The sequence below is a fragment of the Eufriesea mexicana genome, unplaced genomic scaffold, assembly GCF_001483705.2.
Source record: "Eufriesea mexicana isolate 0111107269 unplaced genomic scaffold, ASM148370v2 scaffold9425, whole genome shotgun sequence".
NCBI lineage: Eukaryota > Metazoa > Arthropoda > Insecta > Hymenoptera > Apidae > Eufriesea > Eufriesea mexicana.
The window spans coordinates 86,839-110,562 of NW_016917129.1; the positions used below are offsets into that span (position 1 = coordinate 86,839).

At 35.1% G+C, this 23,724-nt stretch overlaps 1 protein-coding gene across 1 annotated transcript in view; it reads left to right on the forward strand.

Moving 5' to 3' along the window:
* Positions 1–23,724, forward strand: part of LOC108553104 (contactin-6) — a 125,775-nt gene that overhangs the window by 60,698 nt on the left and 41,353 nt on the right. The window contains exons 4-5 of the mRNA XM_017907869.1: positions 19,544–19,600; positions 22,438–22,524. Coding sequence (XP_017763358.1) covers positions 19,544–19,600; positions 22,438–22,524 — 144 coding nt within the window. The remainder of the gene's footprint in view (positions 1–19,543; positions 19,601–22,437; positions 22,525–23,724) is intronic.

The following is a 23,724-nucleotide window of genomic DNA, read 5'->3' on the forward strand; positions in this document are numbered from 1 at the left end:
TTTATTTATTATCTAGGAGAAAATAATGAAGGAATAAATATTATTGAGTTTGATCAAAAACATTTTGACAGGGGTAGTGTATATTAATTTTATTGCGAATAAAGGGTTAAAATTTCTGAATTCAGAACTCACAGCCCAGCACTCAGAAGTGAGATTAAATATCTATTAGGAAACCAGTAACTTGTAAATAATACGTAAAGAATAACTTAACACCAATAGCAGACGACGAATGTTTCATAACGAATATTTCAGAACTCAAATCTCAGAACCCAGTATTCGCAATTCAAATCTCTGAACAGTGAACCGAGTACCATAACCAGTGGGGACCGGCGTGACACTTAACGTGTTAAAAGTCAGAATCCTTGAAAGTCAATTCGAAGTCAGCAATCAGTTTTAAATAAAAAATCTTAGAAGTCATTTGTATGAAAATTGTTACAACGTTGCATTGTTTCTATTGTATCACATTAATCTGTTATTCTATCAGTAACGTTTATTTTCGTTCTATTAAAATTTATCACTTGTCGCACCTTCAATTGCAAATACAGGTAGCCCTCCTACAACACGGCATCCTATAACACGGTTTCACTATAACACGATTCATAAATTGCGGGAACCCTCCTACAACACGGCATCCTATAACACGGTTTCGCTCTAACACAGTAAGAAAATTGCAAAAACCTTTGTACAACACTATACTTCTATATGAGCAGTGACGACGAAGAAATTTATTAAATTAAAGTTGCGTTAAATTAAAATAATATTTTTGTTTTTGTTTTGTTTTGTGTTGTACATACGTTTATATTTTTAATAAAAATTAAGTTGTTTATGTAGAAATAAAAAAGAAATTTGTTTTTAGTAAGTTTTCGAAACGTAACCCCTCTTTTCGTACTGGCTCCTGGGTCTCATACAACACGGTTTCACACAACACTGCATTTTCTAGGAATCTATCTACCGTATTATAGGAAGGTTACCTTTACTTAAAAAATTATCGAATAGCGGCACCTATAATCATATACCTTCACCATTAGGGGAACTAAATCCACTATCCTACAAAATTGGAACTAAATCGGTGACCCGAAGTCTTGCAGTTTCCTCGTAAGTTCAGAAACAAGCACATAAGGTCGGCGCCAATGTGTTAACTAACTACAACGAAGCGAATCGAAGTCGTTGTTTGAGTTTAGTCTGCTCGTCACGGAAGTGCCTTCCGCATCTGCTGGGTCGACGCGTGTCAGTGTTTTTACAAGTTTGGGTGCGTCGCGATCGGTTAGTACGAAGTGCGAGCGGTGGGTGCTTGTTTTCCTATTGCTCCCGTACGTCTGTCAGGGGTGTGTACCGGCTCCGGGGATTTTCGGTGGTACGAGTTGTTTAAACAAATTCGGTCGCTGTGACCATCCGTGTTTATGACCCTTTGCTGGGGACTGACGCACGTGGTGTCCAGGTGACACGGGTGTCCGTGAGTCACGCTACGCCGGTAATAAACAAATAAACCAATTTCCAACTTGACCCGAAAGGTTCGGTCCAGGGACAGAACAATTCGAGTGGTGAAATTTGTTTATCGATACGAGGTAGTGGAGAATGAATAACGCAGGGCTGGAAGAGTAGACCAGAGATAGGGGAACGGAGAAAAGGGGGCGAATTTCATCGGCCTGCCTGATAAAAACCGAGTTCCTGCACACGTACGAGGTTAATGCAGTTTTATGAGTTCGTGGCGGTACGTATGATAAAGCGCGGATAAAAGTGATAAATGTATGGCTTTTTATTAGTGGACCCGACCGCCAGTTGCCAGGATGATACAGTTCTCCGTCGTGGACCGGATATTTATCGCACTTATTGAAATGTTAGGAAGTCCTTTAACACATTGAGCGCCGGCGGCATATGAGACATTTGAAGCCTGAGCGTCGGCCTCATTCGCTTGTTTCCGAACAATGAGTAGCTAAAGAAAATATTTAAAACTTATACATTTTCTTAAAATACTATATTTCGATTGCGTATTCGTTACTCTGTGGACATTTCGCTATTACTAGAATCATCGGAATCACTCGAATATCGTAATGGAACAGCTCTTGATATTCTCCTTGAACCCAAATCGCTATCACTGTCCTCGACTTGTATGTCAGAACCTTCTGAATGTATCGAATAATCTGATAGAGGGTCAGCAATATATACTCGTTAGAAACTTTGCTCATATTATATGGATAAAAAGTTACAGAATAATAAGACTTATTATATTGTTCAACAGAAAGCGTAAACCTACGAAGGAGGTACTAACTAAGGAATACACTGCTTGAGAGTTATTCTTGCTTTGATTGTTTCTAAAACATCGTATACGTTTTATTTTCGAAGTATAACAAATGCAAATTGACGTAAACGTGACAAGTGAATGCAAATTGATGTGTAAAACATCCATACAAGCAAAAAAAAAATTCCTTATCATCGTAATGGCGAGAATCAAGTGAAAAACTTAGAAACCCGCATTCATCGATAGCAAGTAATTTCAAAGAGCTAATTAGCCATTTCTTTAAGAAATATAATATATAAAATAATAAATAAATATAAATATTGTGATTATGGGTAAAAAGAAATAACTATCTTTATTTTATAATTATCTGTATTCTGTCCTTAGTAAGGTATATCTTTGCAGGTATTAACCCTTTGCACTCGGCGATTTTTTCGATACAGGAAAATAGTAATTCGAAGACTTTCTGCCATATAGTCGACGATATTTTTAAAACAGTAAATAAGAAATCGTATGCAAATTAAGACGTAAAATTATTTTACTTCGATATTCCACACATCATTGGATAATTGTAAATTTGATATATTAATTTTATTTATTTCTTTATTTGTATTAGAAATTATTTTGCCGATAATAAAAAGTTACATATTCATGAAAATTCCATGTGATAGTAATATTAATATGAAGTAAGGTTTGAACGATTTTAAAGTTGGAAAATAGAGAAGTATATTTGGTCGTTAGTTGCTCTAATTTTGAGACTTGCAATGTTTCATTTCTTTGCAATTAATAGGTATCTTGTATACCGATAATTTCACAATTTAATTAAGTATTCTTTGTACCATATCATTGTGATATTTCGGTTGATTAAATTTGAGAACATAATCGGTATTATTTTCACTGGGATAAGTTTATATTCCAAATTAATAAATGTAATTACTTCGTTTTGCATATAATTACTTTAATAATACAATTTAATCTAAACCTTAAATAAGTACATGCAGACAGATATGTAAGTACATATACATGTACAACGAAAAATATACGAATATTCGAATTTTTGTAATATGTATTATTTTAGCTTGCTAAAATTATTTCTCAGTCCGTGATACTTTCAAAAAGTTTTTATCCATTTTTATTTAAAAATTAGGAGCTCGATGACGATTAATTGTACATTAATTATAATTTATATAATGTGTTATATGTGTATATGATCAATTATTCGTAAGGATAGGAAATTAAATCTCGGTATTGGTTGATACAACTTGAAAAGTAGCAACTAGTGGAACGAGGAAGGAACAGAGTAAATACCCAAGTGCTGCCACCACCACGAACATAACTGTGACATTTTATGGTGCACAAGTGTACCATTCAAACGTTATTGTTGGAAATTTGGATGCTCTTGTTTCCTGCGAAGTACATAACTCAACGGGTTAAGATTCTTAATAAGCTGCCTTCTGTTGACACCATTAAGAGTAATTGCTTTCCTGAACTGAATAATTAATAATATGGCTGGCACAGTGGAAATGTAATTAATAATAAAGCATACTGAATTTATTTCTTTTTCTAAATAACACTCTGTATATAGAAACATAATTGTCTATAGTAACATAAACTGGAAAAATAGCATAATTTAGTACTGTAACACCACTAATGTTCATTAATTAATGACTTATTGTTAATTAATCTATGCAAGCAATGAGTATCCAAATTGATTCTATCATTGTTACTAAATTTGATGTGTCGTAGTTCATAAAAATAATATTGGACCATGCAGTTCTTTTAATCTTATATTCAAGAATTATTTTAGGAAGAATTCTAGGGAATAAGTCATTGATATCATTAGCCCAATATATCATTAATATCACTTCCCAATATATTCCACTCTAAGTAAATATTTTCCACTTTTATCTTCTTTAGAGACGAATTTGTTTTAAGTTAACGTTACAATGATTTCAAAACAAGAAACAAATTCGTGTGTTTAATCGTCACTCACATATTGTTAATTTATTATTATTAATAAATAAATAATTCGATTTACCACCGTCAATCCCAATCTCTACAATATATATATATATATCCTTGAGGAGATTAGATTCTTTTGCAATATAACTAGAGAAGAATCCAGAATGAAGAAAAGAGACCCTACATCTGTTAGTTTAAATTCAGTTCATAATCTTCCATTCTTCTCCAGTCGCGTCATAGATTTCCCTACTTTCAGCTGATTACAGCCCGATTTAATTCCCAATTTATATTCACCTAGCACATGTAAAGTTACATCAGACTCCGTGACACGCGCCGCTGCTCCCCGCTCACCCTATCCGGAAAAACATCCTGGCCAACTTCCCGTTCCTTCGCCAACTAAAAGAGCACGGGAGCGGCGAAGTCGAAGGGTGGCCTGTTGCAGGCAAAATGCACTAATTGGAATTAGTACACCGGACAATATTTGAACAGGTTCCAAGTTCGTGGCGCGCGGCAACGCGAGGAAGAAATTGGATGGAACGATGGACGGGAGGGGTCGCTGATGGACCGACGAAAAAGGATGATGCTATTAGACTAATTAAGGCGCCTTAAGATTTTAACGAGTTCACTTACCTTGCCTTGCTCACCGGAACTTCGAAATAGTCGCGTGCAGCGTGTAAACTTCACTGCCAGCCGAATTGTCCTCGGGGCTATCCTTTCTTCCTCCTCGCCACCTTATCTCGCTCTCGCGTGAGATTTGACCGAGTACCAATCTACCTGAAAGTTCTCGAGAACGTCTTCCTTCCACCGTCATCGATTCCGGCTTTGTTTGCGGATTTTCAAATTAAAAGTTGCCCACGATGTAGAGGAGGCTATCTAGCTAACCTGCGAGTAGTTGCTTGGTCGTCTAACGGTAATTGGCTCGTTATAGATAGATGGAATTTTAAGGGGAGCAAGATTGACGTTCTAAGATTAACAGGAAGTCTGTCTACTTGTAACTTTCTATCGTAGCTCATGGCGATACGATGATGGGGAGAGAGATGACGTGGTGTGGAGGCAAGCAGAGATGTGAATTCAGATTTTAGAGCTTGGGTGATCAGATTTGTATGAAAGATACTGTAGGGGATATGGATTGACAGAATAGAAGAGATGCTAACACGTTGATTGCCATGATGGTCATCATTGTGGATAAAAGTGGACACCAATGTCTTCTATTTTTTAACAGTTAACACGCTAGTATATTTAGATGTAAATATTTAAATAATAATAACAATTCGCAATAAACTATTTTAAATACAAAAAAGAATGACACTTTTTAGAAAATTCTTATGTCTTTCTCTCACTCATAACCGTTACAAACCCATGTTAGCTCTTTAACGATTCACACGTAATTGTTCTATTCTGGCACATTCTTCTAAACATTTTATCAAACCTCATTCATACTAGACTGCACTCGCACATATTATATTTATATCATCGTAAATGAGTTTCACTTATTCTAGCGTATTCCCATTCACACACATAAAACCAACACTCACAATCAGTGATCGACAGTTGTTTCCTTAGTGAGGCCATGGTGGTCACCAGTGTTCGGCGATATTAATTTTTTACATTTATATTTGTTTTATTTTAACTATTTTTTGAAAATCTGAATAACGTAAATAAGTAGAGAACTTTGAATATGAAATATTAATAATTTGCACCATTTTTATTTCCTTGCCATATTGTTTGATAATTCATCATGTCTTAAGAATAATGGAAATTTTATCGTGGCCCCCTGAGTGTACTATAATGACAGTCATAGCGTTAAATTCTAAAGTATATTTATTACGGGCTACAGTGAAATTAGAAAGTGAAGTAATTACTATGAATAACAATTTCTATGATTTTGTTTGCACTACTGTTCTTCTGTTCAAGTGTGCGACTGTACGATTTTTCGACTCTTCTGTATCACTGCTCTCGTCTTTAATAGCACACAGAGTACACATGCATATGATGCATCCCAAAAATCGCATAAATCGTTCATTTTGAGAAAAATCATTCGCCTCTCTCGCATAATGTAATTTAAACATCCACTCGATCCACATGTTGTTCACTCCCATAATTGTTTAGATCTGTCAATCATTCGCACCAAAGTTCATCCTAAATATTCTCGCCCCTACAATACAAAGATCGTTTTCACGTGTAATTGGTCCAATGTGATCAGCAAACAGAGTAGGAATTTTCTGTATTTTTGGTGGATTTGATAATTCATCCTCACTGATAAATCTAAACTTATTCAAAATAGCAAATCGACAGTCACTGATTGAACGATGTTTTGCAGACTAGTGAAACGAATTCAACTATCGAACTGGTGTAAATATTCCAGTGTCCATCTTGCATATCGATCGTCGATGAATTATTCATAATGCAAAGTGCCGGAGTGTGAATTTTACTTAAGTTCTAGAGACTTTGAGATGGGTTTATAGTGCATAAGACAAGTTTCTTATGACCACATAACACATTGCACACGAGACATTTCATGAATAATCATGCCTAGCATGCCAAAAAGTGCGAGATATCTTGTTTATAATCCCTAACAGTTCAGGATGATGTGCCATAAATGTATCAATCATTCAAACAGTTATTAAAGGATAAGCTCGCCATTGACTTAAGCTAATCTCCTCGGTAGCTATTAGACACGACGTCAGCAGGACTCGAGTGGCATTGTACCTGACGCGAGGATAGTCAGCCTGACCAGATAGACAGGCAAATGGTATTAACACTTTGACTGCCACTTTGGCCACGGTTTCTCCAGTGATGTCACGGTGATCATTGGTGACTGGAGCGTTTGAACTATTTACAATTGTAAAAATTGAATAAAAATTGACAGTTAGTCGAATGTCAACCGTTACCAAATCGCCACCAGTGGTCACTCGTGACCGCCAATAAGATAAACGCTCCGTTGGGTAAAAATGTTGTCTTATATCACCAATTTATTATTATTTTTCCATTATATGCTTCAAATAATAAAAATGCGCCCGTGGCGTCCTAAGCGAAACATGTGATTTTAACGTGCCAGTTAAAGGGTTAAAATATCAATAGAGCAACTGATATTAAGTCATCCTATAACTAACACGATCTCTGTATACCCTGTAATTCTTCGTAACATTTTCCTATTCTCCTATCAAGTTTCTCAGTCACAAAACTTTCGTAAATCTCGCATTACACGAATTTCCGTGACGCGTTCCAAGCTCAGCTCTCACAAAACTTGCTTTACTCACAGTGCAACCATCAGCATCCTGGTAATGTATCTCTTAACTCAGAGATGAACAGGAATGTACAATCGACAACAATCTTAACCAGTTAGTTGTAGAATTTAGTTTTACAAATCTCTCGTGGGGTGCGGAATTAACCCTTTGCACTTGACGATTTTATGGTTATAAAAGGATAGGAGTTCGAAGATTGTCTACTAGAGAGAGAGCTGACGATATTTTTCTGAGCAGTAAATAAGAAATCTATAATAATTAATACATACAATTATTTGATTTCGATACCTCTCACACCGTTACATTATCTTAAATTTGACACGTTAATTAATATTAATTAATTAATATCGATGTTCGAAATTGTATTAAATGGCGATTGAAGGGCGCCTCTCGAGTGCAAAGGGTTAAAGTCGAGCAATGACGAGTATATACGTCGAATACAGGGAAAATATTCGAATTATAAATTTAATTGAAAAAGTAAAGCAAAAGTAAAGCAGGAAGGATTTGTGAGTAAATTGGTAAACTAATAAGAAGATTTATTTAACACAATAACAGCACAACATAAATTATAACTAAATCTCGTAAAATAAATTCTCTTCTAACTGCAATATAATCTCTCGAGGACTCCTTCACACACAACGTCTACGTATAATGACTGTCATTCAGCTACTGATTGTTTTTTCCCGACTCTCTCTCATACTCATCACACACACACATCGTTAAACACAAACATTCCACACACTCATACCACACATTCTATGACAACCACTACCACAGGTTTACATTCTTATTCGAGAGAGATATAACATATAGAAATAATAGAAAATTAACAATTCATTGTTGAAAGATTATCGTTATTAAAAATTGTCCAAAAATATTAAAATTCATAAGCAAGAAAAATAATTTTAAGAAATTCCGTTGATTTCTGTATGGTATTTTTCAAAACATGATAAAGTAAACCAAACAATTATGTGAATACCAAATGTAGTGTCCAATATAACAAAAAGAATAATCAAATTTTTTTTATAAAATAGATATCAATTTTATTTATAATATAAAGGAATCGTACCATAAAATGGCATTTTTATTACATCATTATCAAAATTCCGAATTTTTATAGTAACTGTTAATTTTTTTACTTTACACGTCGTATATATACGTCAACCATACACATCACTATAGAACTTCAGATGGACGTATATGCACGTCGAACGGAATTAACCGGTTAAAAATTACACGAAGACGTGGAAATAACAGGCATTCTACGACCTCCAGCGGTTATTCTTATTCCTCCTCCGTGGACGTTCTATTAATCGAGCCTAATGAGGGATTCGATGCATCGAAAGAAGCGGACGCGTTGGCTGGTCCAATCATCAATCAGCCGGGCGGGAAGTTAAATTGTCGGGACAACGGGTTTTAATATCTCCCGTGAGAAATAAAAGTTGGCGCGATAAATCAAAAGTGAAAAGTCTCTGCCCGACTGTATATATTTCTCTGTCTGTCTTTCCTCCTTTCCATCTCCTTTCTTCCCCGTCTTTTTTCCGCTCCTTCCTTCCGTCTGCCACTCAGCCACGTACAAAATGGGAAGTCTTCACTCTATTTCCCTCAGCTTCTCTCCGTCCCTCGTGTTCCTCCGGGTGTCTTCGGCTTTCCTTCTCTCGCAGCCTAATGCCTCTTCTTTTCCATCGACGACTCGCAAAAGTGATAAATGAATTTCTTCCCCTATTTATATCCGTGCGCCGAAACGAGACCCTGCGACCCTTGCAATTGGATAATCCACCCTTTAATCGCGGCGAACACGATTTTCGTTGCAGCATCAACACCAAGTTGATATAAATTTTTCTAATTATTACCTGGTATTTTTTTGTCAATTTCCATTACGATAACTCTTCGCTATTTTGGGTGTTTTATTTTAATATACTTGGAATTAACGATAGGAACCAGTGTTTGATTGTAATTGGTATTGTAGGAATGGGTGCAGCGGAAATGGAGTTTTCTTTTTTCTTAATAATGTTTGTTATATTAATTAAAATGCAGCTCACTACGCGATTCGCAACTCTCACTTACAGAACTCCCAATAGTCACTTTCTTATGACACTCTCTTTCTGATACTTCTCAATTTATCGCTTAGCATCCCTTTCTCTGCACATGCACACTATACAATCGTACGACACACTATGTCAAGCGTGCGAAAATTCCACGTGCATTCTAGGAACTCATTCATTTCTGTTGCATGATAGTCTAGCCTACTGATAGTCTAGCCTATTGGCAGTCTAGCCTAATAATAGTCTAACCTATTGACAGTCTAGCCTACTGATAGTTTAACCTAAACATCCTCTCGATCCACTATCGCACCGTTCCAAACACTCACCGATCTATTGGCAGTCTAGCCTAATAATAGTCTAACCTACTGATAGTTTAACCTAAACATCCTCTCGATCCACTATCGCACCGTTCCAAACACTCACCGCGCTGACAATCACTCGGTTCACTCGCAAATACAGTATATTTAATAGTCCCCGATTGGATTTGATTATGATTCTAAGAATGAAAATTAAGAACGTAGATGTGGTAGTTTTATTTCACTTCGATTTTTTGATTCCGCTTCCGATGACCATACTTAATTTCGTGGATTAATTTAAATTCAGTTTGCCGTCCGCTTTATTTCAGTGGAAACTACTGGAAATAGAATTCTACTGTTTCTTAAGAACAAAGGAAGGAAATAAATGAAAGTTTCTTATGATTAAAGACGAATTGACTGTCACTTGGCGTACTTACGTCATGCGATCACGACTTTCCCTTATTTTTATTATGAAAAACTGATTGCATTTTGATAGAACTCGCGTGACTCACGCTGCAGTTTCTTTCACACACGACTCGAATGTAGGTTATCTACGGAATAATACATTCGAAAGTAACTTTATATCAATATTTGATATTTAATTACCTCTGTTGTGCGAAAGAGGAAAGCTGTTAATAAAATAGAGGCTTAAAATAATCTGATAAAACAGCTATTAATCTCTGACATATATACTCTTAATTTTATACTAATTTTGCAGCGATAATAGCGTCAAGATTTTCCAGCGAGAAATCTCGATCCGGAAATTTCTACCTTCGTTGCAGAGGTTCCGTGTCTATAGCTTCGTTGCAGAGGTTCCATGTCTATAGCTTCGTTGCCTAATAGAAGAACCTCCATTATCGGAATCCTCATTATCCAAATACAGTGCTATACCTACTCAAACATATTGCAATTCGAATATTCCAGCTCGTAAAGAAACCGATATAGCTATTCTCTCTGACAGATATATTCTCGATGAAAGAATCATTCACATGGAATAATTTCCTACAAAATTAATAGTGATCAAAAGCTGAAGAAATCATATATAAAATATAGACAGTAATAAAATGAATGAAACAGGAAATAAATAATAAATTGACGATAAAATTCAAATAAAATATAAAACAATAATATTACATAATTTTAATTTAATAATATTAACATTTGTAGGATACCATTTCCAAGGAAATTGCGAATCGGTCGTTATCAACAAAAACAAATTATAAAGCGATCAATATTTTCTAGAAGCAAATAGAAAAGTTATTTTGGGTAACAAAATTAAGTTGCGTGGTCCCTACGGGGAGGTGAAATGTAGATTAAGAAAAGCATAAAAGCATGACCCTTGACGACCAAAACATAGTCCCTAGCAATCAATTGTGACCAGCACGAGCGTGAGTCGCTTGGTGTTGGAATGAGAGTTAACACTAGGTTTACGGACGCTATCTGTATACCTGTTTCTAAGGACAGCTGTCAAATTGACAGTAAAAGGTAAAGTAAACTATGTGCCTTTTTTTAAACGATTAGTTTAATTTAAAAACAATTATATGTTATATTAACAGTCTTAATATAAGTTAACTAAATCTGTTACCATCGTATAATTGGAGCAACCCTTCCATCAAATTGTCGGGTTCCGTAAATCTAGCGTTAACACTAGAACTACCAACCCAGTGAAAATGACTGGTCCCAGAATTTTCCTTTTTGCAATCACCGAACACATACACCTACTTTAAGAATAAAATTGGTATCAACACATATTTAGAAAGAACTGTAATCAATATATTCACTCGTATTCATCGTATCGCTGAAATTACTATAATCTGTACACGTTATAGTTAGGTGCCCATTAAAGATCGGTAGTTCCAGTTAGTATTACCAGTGAATTATTAATAATATTAAATTTAAAATTAATTAAAATGAAAATTAATAATTATAAATTAATATTAAATTATTAATATCGCTAATGAATTTCATAAACAATAAAGTTTCGATTTCGAAAATCTTGGTATAACGTTGGTAAAGTCTAGAAATAACGTGTGGTTTTTGAATGAATTAGACAAACAATATATTATAAATGTTTCCCAATATAAATTGCACATATACAAACAAATGAAATTTTTAGATAAAGTTCTTAGATAAAGTTCTAGTGTTAAATTAAAGTGCATCTTTGTATGTTTTCGTTTCGTTATCTTTGTGTCCTTTTCCTAAGTTAAAATACTTTTATGAGTTTTGAGTTTGTGTTATTCTGATCCTACTGTTTTGTCAATTTTTGATGTCTCAAAACCAGTTTTCGTTATCCTACATATTTTTAAAAATTGTATTTTCTGCCTCTTTTTTAATATATGAAGCATTTTATATCAAATATCAAATATTTTTCTAATACGTTTTACAGTAGTGTGTTAAAAGGACAAAACAATTAACTCGCCTTATCAAATTACGATTTGTAAATTGATATTGTATTTACATTCTTGCTTTCGCAATATGTTTCCTTCCCTGAGAAAAGGCAGTTTGCACCGCCTTGAGCTTGGGAATAGCTGGAAATCTGAGTAAGAATCGTCCGTCGCAACGTTTGATCGCAAGATAATAATTCCGAGCAGAGCAGCATGAAAAGCACGGTAAACCATTTTACGGCGTACCATTTCATCTACAGTAAATACAGTAATCGGTGTTTCAAGGAAGCAATTAATTCATAAGCATATAAAAGCCAAATGCAATCTCGAGAATAACACACGAGAACAATCGATACTCCTTGAATTGAATTTTATATTAAAATAACGTTTACGATATTGTGTATTAAACAAGGGACTGATTAGAAAGAAATATTACTATAATAAGATCATTATAAAAATAAGAAAAATAAAGGATTGTTGGAGAAACTTTTTAATTCATTTTGTGAAACAGAGAAATGGTTGTAAAACGATTGAGAATCTGTGAACTTAAGTTTCTGTCACATTTACTAAATTTTCTAGATTTTCTAAATTTTCTAAATCGTCTTTGGTACCGAGACAAGAGGTTTTCACGTTGCCCTGTAACAGATCTTTCAATTTGCCAGGTACTCCGAGTACTTGTAGATGGCTTTTGTCCTAAGAAAATACTGACCTATTTCTCAACTGTAATAAGTGAAGAAGTTCACCAGGGAATTGCCAATGGTAGAACCCAAATTCGAGGATCGACGAATGAACTATGACAAAGCTCGTCACTCCAGAAAAGTTAGTTTTCTCTGTAGAATCGTGGCATATTCTCTAAAATCCACCTCCTAGGGAAACTATAGAAGACGATACTTAAAAAGCATTCGAATAAAAGCTCTGAATTCATGCCAGAAACATTTTGATCTCACCCTTTAATGCTTCAGCTATCTAGCCACTCTTTTGCAAGAATCAGCTCTACTGAAATACGTTTTATTGACTTATTAAAAATAATTCGTGGAAAATTATAAATGCAAATATATATCTTCGTCGTTTGTATGTTATATTGAATATAGAAATTGATTTTCCATCAAGTTTTTGTATCCTTTATGATCACGAGGTAAGGTAAAGGGTTAATAACCCATATCCGAGCCTTTCAAACTAAGTTTACCATGTCGTAGCGGTTTGAAAGCTTAAACGTTCAAGATAAAGCGAGAAGGAAGCAAGTTAAGATTATACATGTAACGATTAAGCTCCAACAAGAAAAGAAGGTTACGTGTACTAAAGCAACCCCTAAAATCAGCGCAAGACATCGTAAACAAAATTATCTCGTCTGATAGATCTTACCAAACGCTTACAAACCTGGCCCAAACCTTCTTACGATCCCATCTGAACCACGAACAGTCAGCAATTACCGTGATCTCTGCGAAAAGTATCAAACAGCGTGCAATTATCCGATGACATAAAATTTCTTCGAGAAGCAAAGCAAGCAGAAAACGGGGGAAAAATTATCGTTTGTATCGGAGATCTCGTGATTCGTGGGTATCGTATTTTACGGTTAAGGAGAGGGTCAGAGAGCTGTTATTAGGGTTGTCCTGATCGCAAAGCTCGCCTTGTTGCGTCGTTTATGCTTATCGCCGTTTGGCACGCGCCACTCGATTACAAGTTGCGCGCGAAAAATCAGTCGTGGCGCTGCTGTCCCGCTGGCCAGTGCAATTTTCGTCGCCTGTTACGAACTGGGTCGCGTTCGACTGGCTAATACCCGTCTAGTGATCGATGTCTCCGCGATAAAGTGGCGGCGCTGCTCGACTCTGGTGCAGCGAGACTGTGACGCAGCTAGTTTGCGGCACAACTATACTTCGAATTTATGAGAAAAGACTAGAAATGTAAAGAAGACATTCGTGTGACTATAACCCGTTTAATGAGAATTGATAGGAAATACAAAGCTCTGCTGCACGTGAGCGATTTGTGATCAGACCAGGACTCGAGCTGGTCAAGCCGTAAGATCGAATATTTCGAGGAAAATTTTTGCTAGCCTTAAAGCAAGGGCCCCTGTTTAGGGCTCCTAAAAGTCGACCCTGAGACACTTATATGCATCTGTAGCATCGATCTCGTGACCATTTTGTTTATATTTCCTCTCACTTCTCGGAGAACGGAGTATAGTACCATGGCCAGAACCAAGTGCTAATCTTGTTTCTAAATCAGCGAGATCGTATTTTTTCGACGTTTATATACCGGTATGTTGATTCACTGACAAAATGTTTTCATCGATACTCAGTTCACTGACGACGATTTTTATCAGGAATGTACATATACACGTATGATACCTAAGTCGTCGGTGAACTGAGTGTTAATGTACAAGTAATATCAAGAAATAATGCTGTCGGTGAAATAATCGTTGATTTAAAGGTAACTCACTGTTGAGTAGCTACCAGATGCTGATACTCACGAACGTATCTGAAAAGGCAGCTTCTTTTCTCCTAATGTGTAGAGGTTAGAAAATTGCATCCGGTCCTGAACAGGTTCTATTCACACATCATTCACATGCAGTTGTTTATATATCTTGACAGTTCTGGCTAAATAAGTATAGACTATGACCCACATAGTCTATGGTACAACTACTATGTATTATTAATCTCACATTCATTTTAGAGTCAAATATATCACTGGTTGGTGTATTCATATGCATAATTTAACTTACCTGTCCATATGACGGAGTGTTCGAATAATAGAGATGCGGATAATCGAGGTTCTAGTGTACCATGCCAACATTTGACATTAAGTATCTAGTAGTAGCACTGTTCTAGACTTGTGGACGGTGCATAGTGGGTTACGGCGCTGCTGGACTGCGCCGCAGTTAGACCATGGCGCTAGTAGTCGAGCCCCAGTACTCAGCGGCGCCGTCAAACGACGTAAGTTCACGGTGGAAACGGTACAACACCCGAGATGATATCGCGAAAAACTCGTGCCTCGAACGGTCTGATATTATAGGTAATAGGTGTATGCATATTCCGCGGCAACGACGTTAGACGACACGTCGTATGAAAGTATTCTTCGGTACCCTCGAACTCGTTAATTTGTTCGCGAAACGCTGTCTGAATAATAAAGCGATGGGCTTTAGGAACGGGGGATCGATAATCGTGACGGGTGGCGATGAAAATTAATTGAAAGCGGTGAAAGGGATTTAAATAATTTCCCACGTCGCGCGTGCCTGTCTCCCGCGTCCGTTCATCTCGTTGTCTCTGCTGTAGACTCTGTTTCAGGACCAATTGTTATTATTATATATAAAATTTCGTTGGCTCCTATTTTATTTTTTATCCATTTGTTTATTTGTTGATGGATTAAATTGTAGCGTTTAGGAGATATATAACGGTGTCCAGGTATTTTATATTACAATTGAAAATTGGAAATAAGATGCTAGTTGCAAATTGAAAGGTCGGATAAATGCTAGTTAGGCTACTTGTACTATCTGACTTCATCTTTGGTGTTGGTAACAATTGATTTTTGATCATTTGGTATGAATTGTGAATGAATTGGAGTCTGCAACGATGAGTAAATAAGAGAGTGGTACAAGTGTGTAAGGATAGAAGCATATGATTCGGTGAAAAAGTAAACGCCAAACCAAAGACAATTTCCTCTAATGATATGTTGATATTTTAATTAAAAGCTTATTACAAACTTCCCTTTGAGTGAATAATCAATCCCCGTCACGTGCAAACCTAACCTCTAATATTTGGTTCCCTTAAGGTCTCTAATTTTAGATTCTTCATGACATATGCTAACAATGCACACTATACATCTTAACAACAGACACTTTATTATTATTGTAGAATAAGTGGCTTTTATTTTATACTTTATTTTATGTTTCGAACTCTTCCTACTGCTTCTCATCAATCCATTTCACTTGGTCTTGACATAATACACTGTTTGTTTCTTTCGTCAGACTAGTCTATATGATCAGTTTCGTGACAGTTCCAAATAAATTAATAAAATTAATTATTAAAATCTTTCTGTTTGAAGTTGTTCAGCACTTGTTGCCTGTTGATGAAAGCAATTTTAGACAGAGAGTAAAAGAATAATTATTCAATTACACTTGTATTTTCAATTTTCATGTTAGAATACTTGTATATGAGTATGCAAAAGTAGCACGTGAACGTGGAAAATTAAGGGAGTTAAGGCATTATTAACCCCAGTTACCATGACAAACTAAACACGTCTCAGGCCACCCTTAGTTCCAAACAAGTATCCACTCCTGGAATTCACTGATGAACTATTTACATCTCTTAAAGAAACACTCAAAGTAAAACAAAACGTTCTATGCAGCCACTTCGACTACAACGCATATTTCTGACTGTAGACCCATTACACCAAAGCTTGAAAGTTTTAGCCTTGGATAGTTATAGTTTTCGGATAATTTAACAGCAACAACCAATTCAACGTTAATTCAACAAGTTTAATAAAGTTCGAGGCTGAATATGAAGCTCGATGTACGTGTCGTGAAAGTTCGAGCACGAGTACGCACGAAATCATTAGCTACGATATCACTGTTATTATGATACTTTGGTCCAGATATTTTACTCGTATTAATTTTTAATCGTAATTTCAAACTGAACAGAAATTCTATAAACCTTTTATAATGTGATTTAATTAAATTATACCTTACTTTTTGTAAAAATTATTGAAAAATTTTGCAATAAATGGTCCTAATTGTAATTCAATCTTTGAACAAATGTTCAGAAATTTTTATACAATTCGTTCCATATTTTTTCAGTGAAGTTTAGTCAAAGAGATAAGAGTCAGCATCTAGCAATTAATTTTTTATTTCCTTGTGCTCCCTACAGATAGTTCTCACAAATTTTTTTTATCTTTTTCATTATGTAATCGTTTTTTGCTGAAAAAATCATGTGTACGAGATAGAGATTAAGTAGATGTTCCAATACTTATGAACAAGAGTGTACACCCACCCAACTTCAAATACAGAACCGAAGCTAAAACTTCAATCATTGATCCGGTTTTACTGAAAGAGGCGGTAAGAAGTTAAAAGAAACTGAAGGAAAATGAAGAAAAGGATCATATTATACTCACGTTGGAGAGAAAAATAAGAACAGAGCAATGAAAAATCTGTAACAAGAAAAATCGACTATATGGATATAATATATAAAGCTGGATTCGATACTAACAGAAGTAACTACGTATTCTTAACCACATTTGTTAGTTTCAATACCACTAACAATGTCATTGGATATATTTTAAAATCGTCAGGAAAAAATTGAACAATATATATGGTACTTATAATATGTTTATTACAAACACACACATTTAGTGGGCCACAACAATATTTAAAAGCAACAATAGTATTAGTAGGAAGCATCATTTATTATAAAATAAGAAGTTTCAATATGATATAGATTTATCACACATCTTTTGTCGTTTATAACCTTAAAGCAACTTTTCAATGAACACACTAGCGCCACCATAGTCCATATCTATAATGAGTAGATATGCGATCTATTTTAGTTCAATTATTTTCTCATTTTACTTACATAATCTTAAACATTTATCTGTACTATACGCACAATATTGTTTCAAATTCTTCGATTCAAGATACATATTTCGCTTTAATGTTTAAACGCAAATGTTCGAATACTTTTATATACGTTTGTATATTTATTTTTATTATAAAATTATTTTTCACGATTGATGTTGCGTTCCAATTAATAGCAGCCATGAGTCTGAACGTCCATCGCTCTTACAATTTCAACATCAATCGAGGCCATCGCTTAATACGATAATTTACGAGCGTTTGAATATTCCTTGAACCGACTGTACTTTATCCTCATAATGTCCAAGCGTGTAAATACGTCTGCCAAGAAGCACACTTTGTTACCCCATTCTATTTACCTTCAGTAGCGTGCAAGTATCTCACTGGCATGCGCCATCCACATACGGGCGATCGTTCAACGTTCCGTGACAAATAACGATGACTTTTTCGCGGTGAACGCGTCACTATGTCGACGGGTTAGTTTGTTCGCGTCTGTCACGGAATTTCGCGCGAGTAATTCCGACTATTTCCTCCCACGATGTTCGGCTATCTATACAAAAATTTCCACGATGCTCGATAAAAAGCCTGTTCCAAAATCACTGCGTATTTATGCATGATTATTTAACATCATCCTAATTCTACGATAGAAGTTCTATTAGTCAAAGTCATCCTAAAACACACGCAAATCTTGATCACGAAACTCTTTGCGATACGGGATTTCGGATAATAAAATAGACCCATATTGCATAGAAATTTGATTTCGTTTTAAATGAAACAAAATTGTATATTTTTACTAATAAAGGAATCACATGATGTAAAAATATAAAACCAGGAAGACCCGGGACACTAGCTACACCATCACACCGAGGGTACCTGCACCAGCACGACATCAAAAACTAGCACACACCCCCAATGTTATTCACAACCAATCAGGAGACAGACGAAACTTATAAAACCACTGACAGAGCAGTCAGGAGATAGTTCTCCTAAAAATCCCAAAAAGACCATACAATCATCACGACCATACTATTGTCATAAGACTAGTTTGCAACGGCGAAAAATAAGAATAACTATGCCTCTATACGAGATACTATCCGTAGAGAATGCTGATTCATGTCGGAGTTTCGAGTCTTCCTTACTTATCTTTTCTTACCTATCGTGGGCTGTCGTCATAATACTATCATCCAAGACCTACCATCAACTCAGCGCAGGAAACACTATAGAACTGCCTGTAGTTCAACCATAACCAGGCCTGGCTCTATTAATTTAGAGTAGGCCGCATCCCAGCAACATTGCCGCATCTGCGTAAACGGGCCTTACAACCCCGCGATACTCCCCGAGCGAGTTGCAGTATTCGGGACATAACAAACATAATCCTTAGACAGATGTAGCTAAATCCACGCGTCCACGGTGCTCTGACGATCATGCGACGACGAAGAGCACGCAGGACGAATTACGATATTAGGAATAATTATTCAAGTATATTCACCGGGCCGACAGGTCTCGGGACAGAGGCGTCGGGAGAGGGTCGTAGAGGGCAGGCTGGTAGGTAGCCCGTAAAATATGATCTTGGCCGGCCTGGTCGGCGCCACGGTGGCTAATACGTTTGAGGGAGAAGTTAGTAACAGGTGGCGCGATCCATAACGGACCGTGCAGCTTCCATGTCGACCCTCTTACACCCTCTGTCTTCGCATCGCCGCGTCGCTGCCGGCCAACAGCCCTCCTTGCGTTTGCCCCTTAAACGGGCCACGCGCCTACGTGTACCGTGCCTGCGAGGAAACTTTAATTAAAAATAAAAACTTGTTTCTTTCGTTGCAGGGTCCCTGCCACCGAGCACCAGCCCCAGTCCGTACACCACGGAGATGCCGAAGAAAGGTAAGCTCGTAAACCTGCCTTAATCGCGGAGAAAATAATATTTTATCCCCCGGATGGAGCCGGCCTGGCTGCTTCCGTTTTCCTCCTCGATGCCTCTTCGAGAATCTTCTTCGCTTTAGAGACCCTTTGGATCTTCTTCTCCTGCCTTCCTCCCTCCCTTTTCTTTTTTTTGTAATTCTGAGAGAGATGATTTTATCTATTTTTGATCTTGGTCTTGGTCTTGGTCTCAATCTTGATTTTAATCTTCTCTTCTTGTTAGCAGAGTAGTTTCTTTTTTCCCCTTTTTTTTTAATATCGAGGCACAAGTTGGTGTATAATTTGTTACACTGGTACTGGATAGATATTTTATATTATTTTTAAACTGGGTTTTTTATGGTATTTGCTGATCCTCGTAGTTGATTCATTTGGACAGTTAATCTTCAGCTGGCGATGTGACGTCGATTATTAAATTATTGTATTTATACTAAAATTGAGAAATTATTTCCATTTTTATTACTAATGTACAATATATTCTTTGTTTGCAAATTATTTTAATGTAATAAAATCACGTTAATAATTAACCGTTTGCACTCTAGAGGCAACCTCAGTCACCATTTAATCAAATTCCAAAAATGAAATGTTAATCAATGTATCTAATTTGGTATGATGCAGCAATGTGTGGAATGTCGAAGTAAAATAATTCTACTTGTAAATTTCTATTACTGTTAAAATAACTTATTTATCGTTTTAAAAATATTGTAGGCTTTATAACAGAAAGTCTTTGAATTACTATTGTTTTGTAACGCAAAAATCGCCGAGTGCAATTTTGATAATTAATATTCTGTATATACTGTGATTGCAGAAAGATACGTCACCAGTTGAAGGTTAAACAGGAGATTTTTGTTTTGTAAATGGGGTTGTAAAGAGGAGGTTGAGGGTGAGTTGAGTAGATAGAGGGTAATTGAAGAGATCGGGGTTCGACCTGAAGGATAGTGTTTTAGGTTGGGTTTGGATGTGTAATCCTTGAACTCTTGAAACTCGAACGCGAAACTTTGTATCCGAAATTTTTCTATCTTGAAACTTTTCAAATTCGAAGAGTTTTGTTTTAAAAAGCGAAGTCTGAAGAAATTTTATATATTGTAAATCTCCAGAAAATAAAAATAAAGATACGATAATATAGAAAAATATTTAATCCAAATTTTTTCTCTTTTATTCAAGCATACTAATATATATATATTTATATATATATTTGAATTTAATTTTTCCTTTATTCGTCAATTTCTGTATTTTTATATTTCTATAGAAATTTATATAAAATAACTAACCTGCACTTATTTGTATATTACATGATTGGATCTGTACCATTATGTTTCATATTTCTATATTTATCTATGTATTTTATACTTTTTCCTTATCTCTTTCGAGAATTTCGATTTACAAAAAGGGTGTAAAGTTTCAATTTCTCGAAACTCCACTTTCTTGGGTATCGAGAGATTTCGAAGTTTCCAAGTTTCGAGAAACCCACCCCTAACGCTATTTCTTCGTGCAATGTACATTTGCGTTCAGCTTAGTATACGGATTACTGAATCGTTGGAATTGTACTGACTCGACTCGCATAAATACAGCAAAACGAACGCTTATGTTTCAAACTTTTGACAAATGAAATATACGCATTTGATTCAGACTTCGAAACTAATACTGTATCTAACGTGAGAGGAAATTTCTGAAAAATTTAATAATAAAAGCTCCGAATGTGAACGTTTCTTTTACTATAAACATAAAAATATCTAAGTTCATAATTAACATTCTTTTTAAGTGTTAATTATTTCTGTGTCAATTTCTGTTAACACCTAGTTGGATCATTTTTATTATTAATTTTAATATTAACATTGTTTTTAGATTTACGAATATATTTTTTTTTATTACCATAACCCAGGAGTTCAACCTTAAAATTATAGAACTAGTCATTACATCCATACCTCCATCTCATTTATTTACGTCCAAGCTATCGATTTAATCGTGTCTCACGTTTTTGAAATTTGGAAACAGTAAATAACAAAATTTTATAAAATTCATTCACGAAAACTTACATATAAGTCGTTTCATTTTTCACATACGCTACATACGTCAAAGGGTTAACTTTGCACTCGAGAGGCCATCCTTAATCGCCAATCAACAGAAATATAAAAATTAATAATTGATATTTAGTTTAAAGCAATGAACTATTAAAAAAAATACTAAAACACAAAAAATATAATACAAAATTCCTTGCTACGTTATCACAAAACTGTGATCAACCCCAAAACGAAAAATTTGCCGAGGAACCTTCGAGTGCAAAGGGTAAAAACCACCAAGGGTAATAAACCAACCATCACTGAAACGCCGAATGCTCCCAAAAAATACTTAAAACTTCCGAGAAATACATGAAAATCCGCCATTTTTAATTCACGGATTTACGTAGCGAGTTACGTAAGATTGAATTTTCTCTGGACCTTCGGAGTTTCTTAATTTTGAATTCGCCACGTTGGAAGTAGCTAAGAGTTCGAAATAAATAAGTAACTTTTCGCGTAACGGGAAATGTTGGAAGTGTGGTCGATTGATGCGTTTGCCTGCACTCTGCACACGAATCTCATAAGCGGCTTAACCTCTGTCAGTTTTCTTAAGGGAAGTAATTCACTTGCCGCGACCGCAAGTCGAATGCCTGGCGATTTATTATTTATGAAACGAACGTTGCAAATCTTTCGACCGCCGCGTATACGATGATTAAAATTGAACGAAGTTAGCGACTGAACGCTTCAGATATTTATTTCTCGCTGAATCCCCGGAGGAACTGCTATAAAATGCCATTTTCTGTACAGATTGGGAGCTGATGGCCGAAATGAATAACTCTGTTTACGGGAATCCAAGCTCGCTGACGATTCACAACGAGAAAAGCATGAAAGCAGGTAAAACCGTTTGCGGATTGTTAAAATGTATTTGTAGCACGAACGCGACTGGAATACAACCCCTACGTTTCACCCATTTGGACATTTAGCGTTGGGAGGAGTAACAAAATTTGATTGTTACTCAAATTTGTCGTTAGAACCTAGCATCTTTTATCTTTTTATTTTATTTGAAATTTGAAAATTATTGAAATTTTTTGAATTAGATTATATGCTTAATATAAAAATTCCATATTAAAATTTATACAGCGATATGGTGTAGGCAATGTATTTTTTATTTTTTAGGTTTTAATTCTTAATTTTCCTTTTTGTTTGAAATTAGAATAGACTTGGAATTTTTAAATGAAAAGTATACGTGTGTTTAACGAATTATGACGTGTCCGAAATTTAGAGTAGAATATAAATTTATATGTTCGATAAAAATTTACTTAATATGGAAATTCGATATTAAAATTTATACAGTCATATGAGTAGGAAATATACTTTTTATTTTCTAGGTTTTAATTCTTAATTTTCCTTTTTATTTGAAATTAGAATAAATTATACATATTAAATATTTATTTGAAATTTTTAGATCAAAAGAAAATTTACGTGTGTTTAACGAATTATGTCGTGTCTGAAATTTAAAGTAGAATATAAATTCATATGTTCGATGAAAATTTACTTAATATTGAAATTCGATACTAAAATTTATACAGCTATATGATGTAGGTAATACATTTTTTATTTTTCAGATTTTAATTCTTAATTTTCCTTTTTATTTGAAATTAGGATATAGTTGGAATTTTTAAATGAAAAGAAAGTATACGTGTGTCTGATTATGTCGTGTCCGAAATTTAAAGTAGAATATAAATTCACATGTTCCATGAAAATTTACTTAATACAGAAATTCGATATTAAAATTTATACAGTGATATAATGTAGGCAATATATATTTTTATTTTCAAGGTTTTAATTCATAATTTTTCTTTTTATTTGAAATTAGAATAGAGTTGGGATTTTTAAACATAAACGGGAGAAAATTTTCTTATTATCAAAATTCCTTGTATATTTTTACTTCTGATTTCTTTTAACAGTCCTTTTTAAGCTTTTAATTTAAAATTTCGCAGTCTATGTTATCAGTTTGGTCATTTATCTTCGCCATTTTTCTTTTAATATATTTATTATCAATTTTTGAGTAATATCCCTTAGTCCATTTATTTT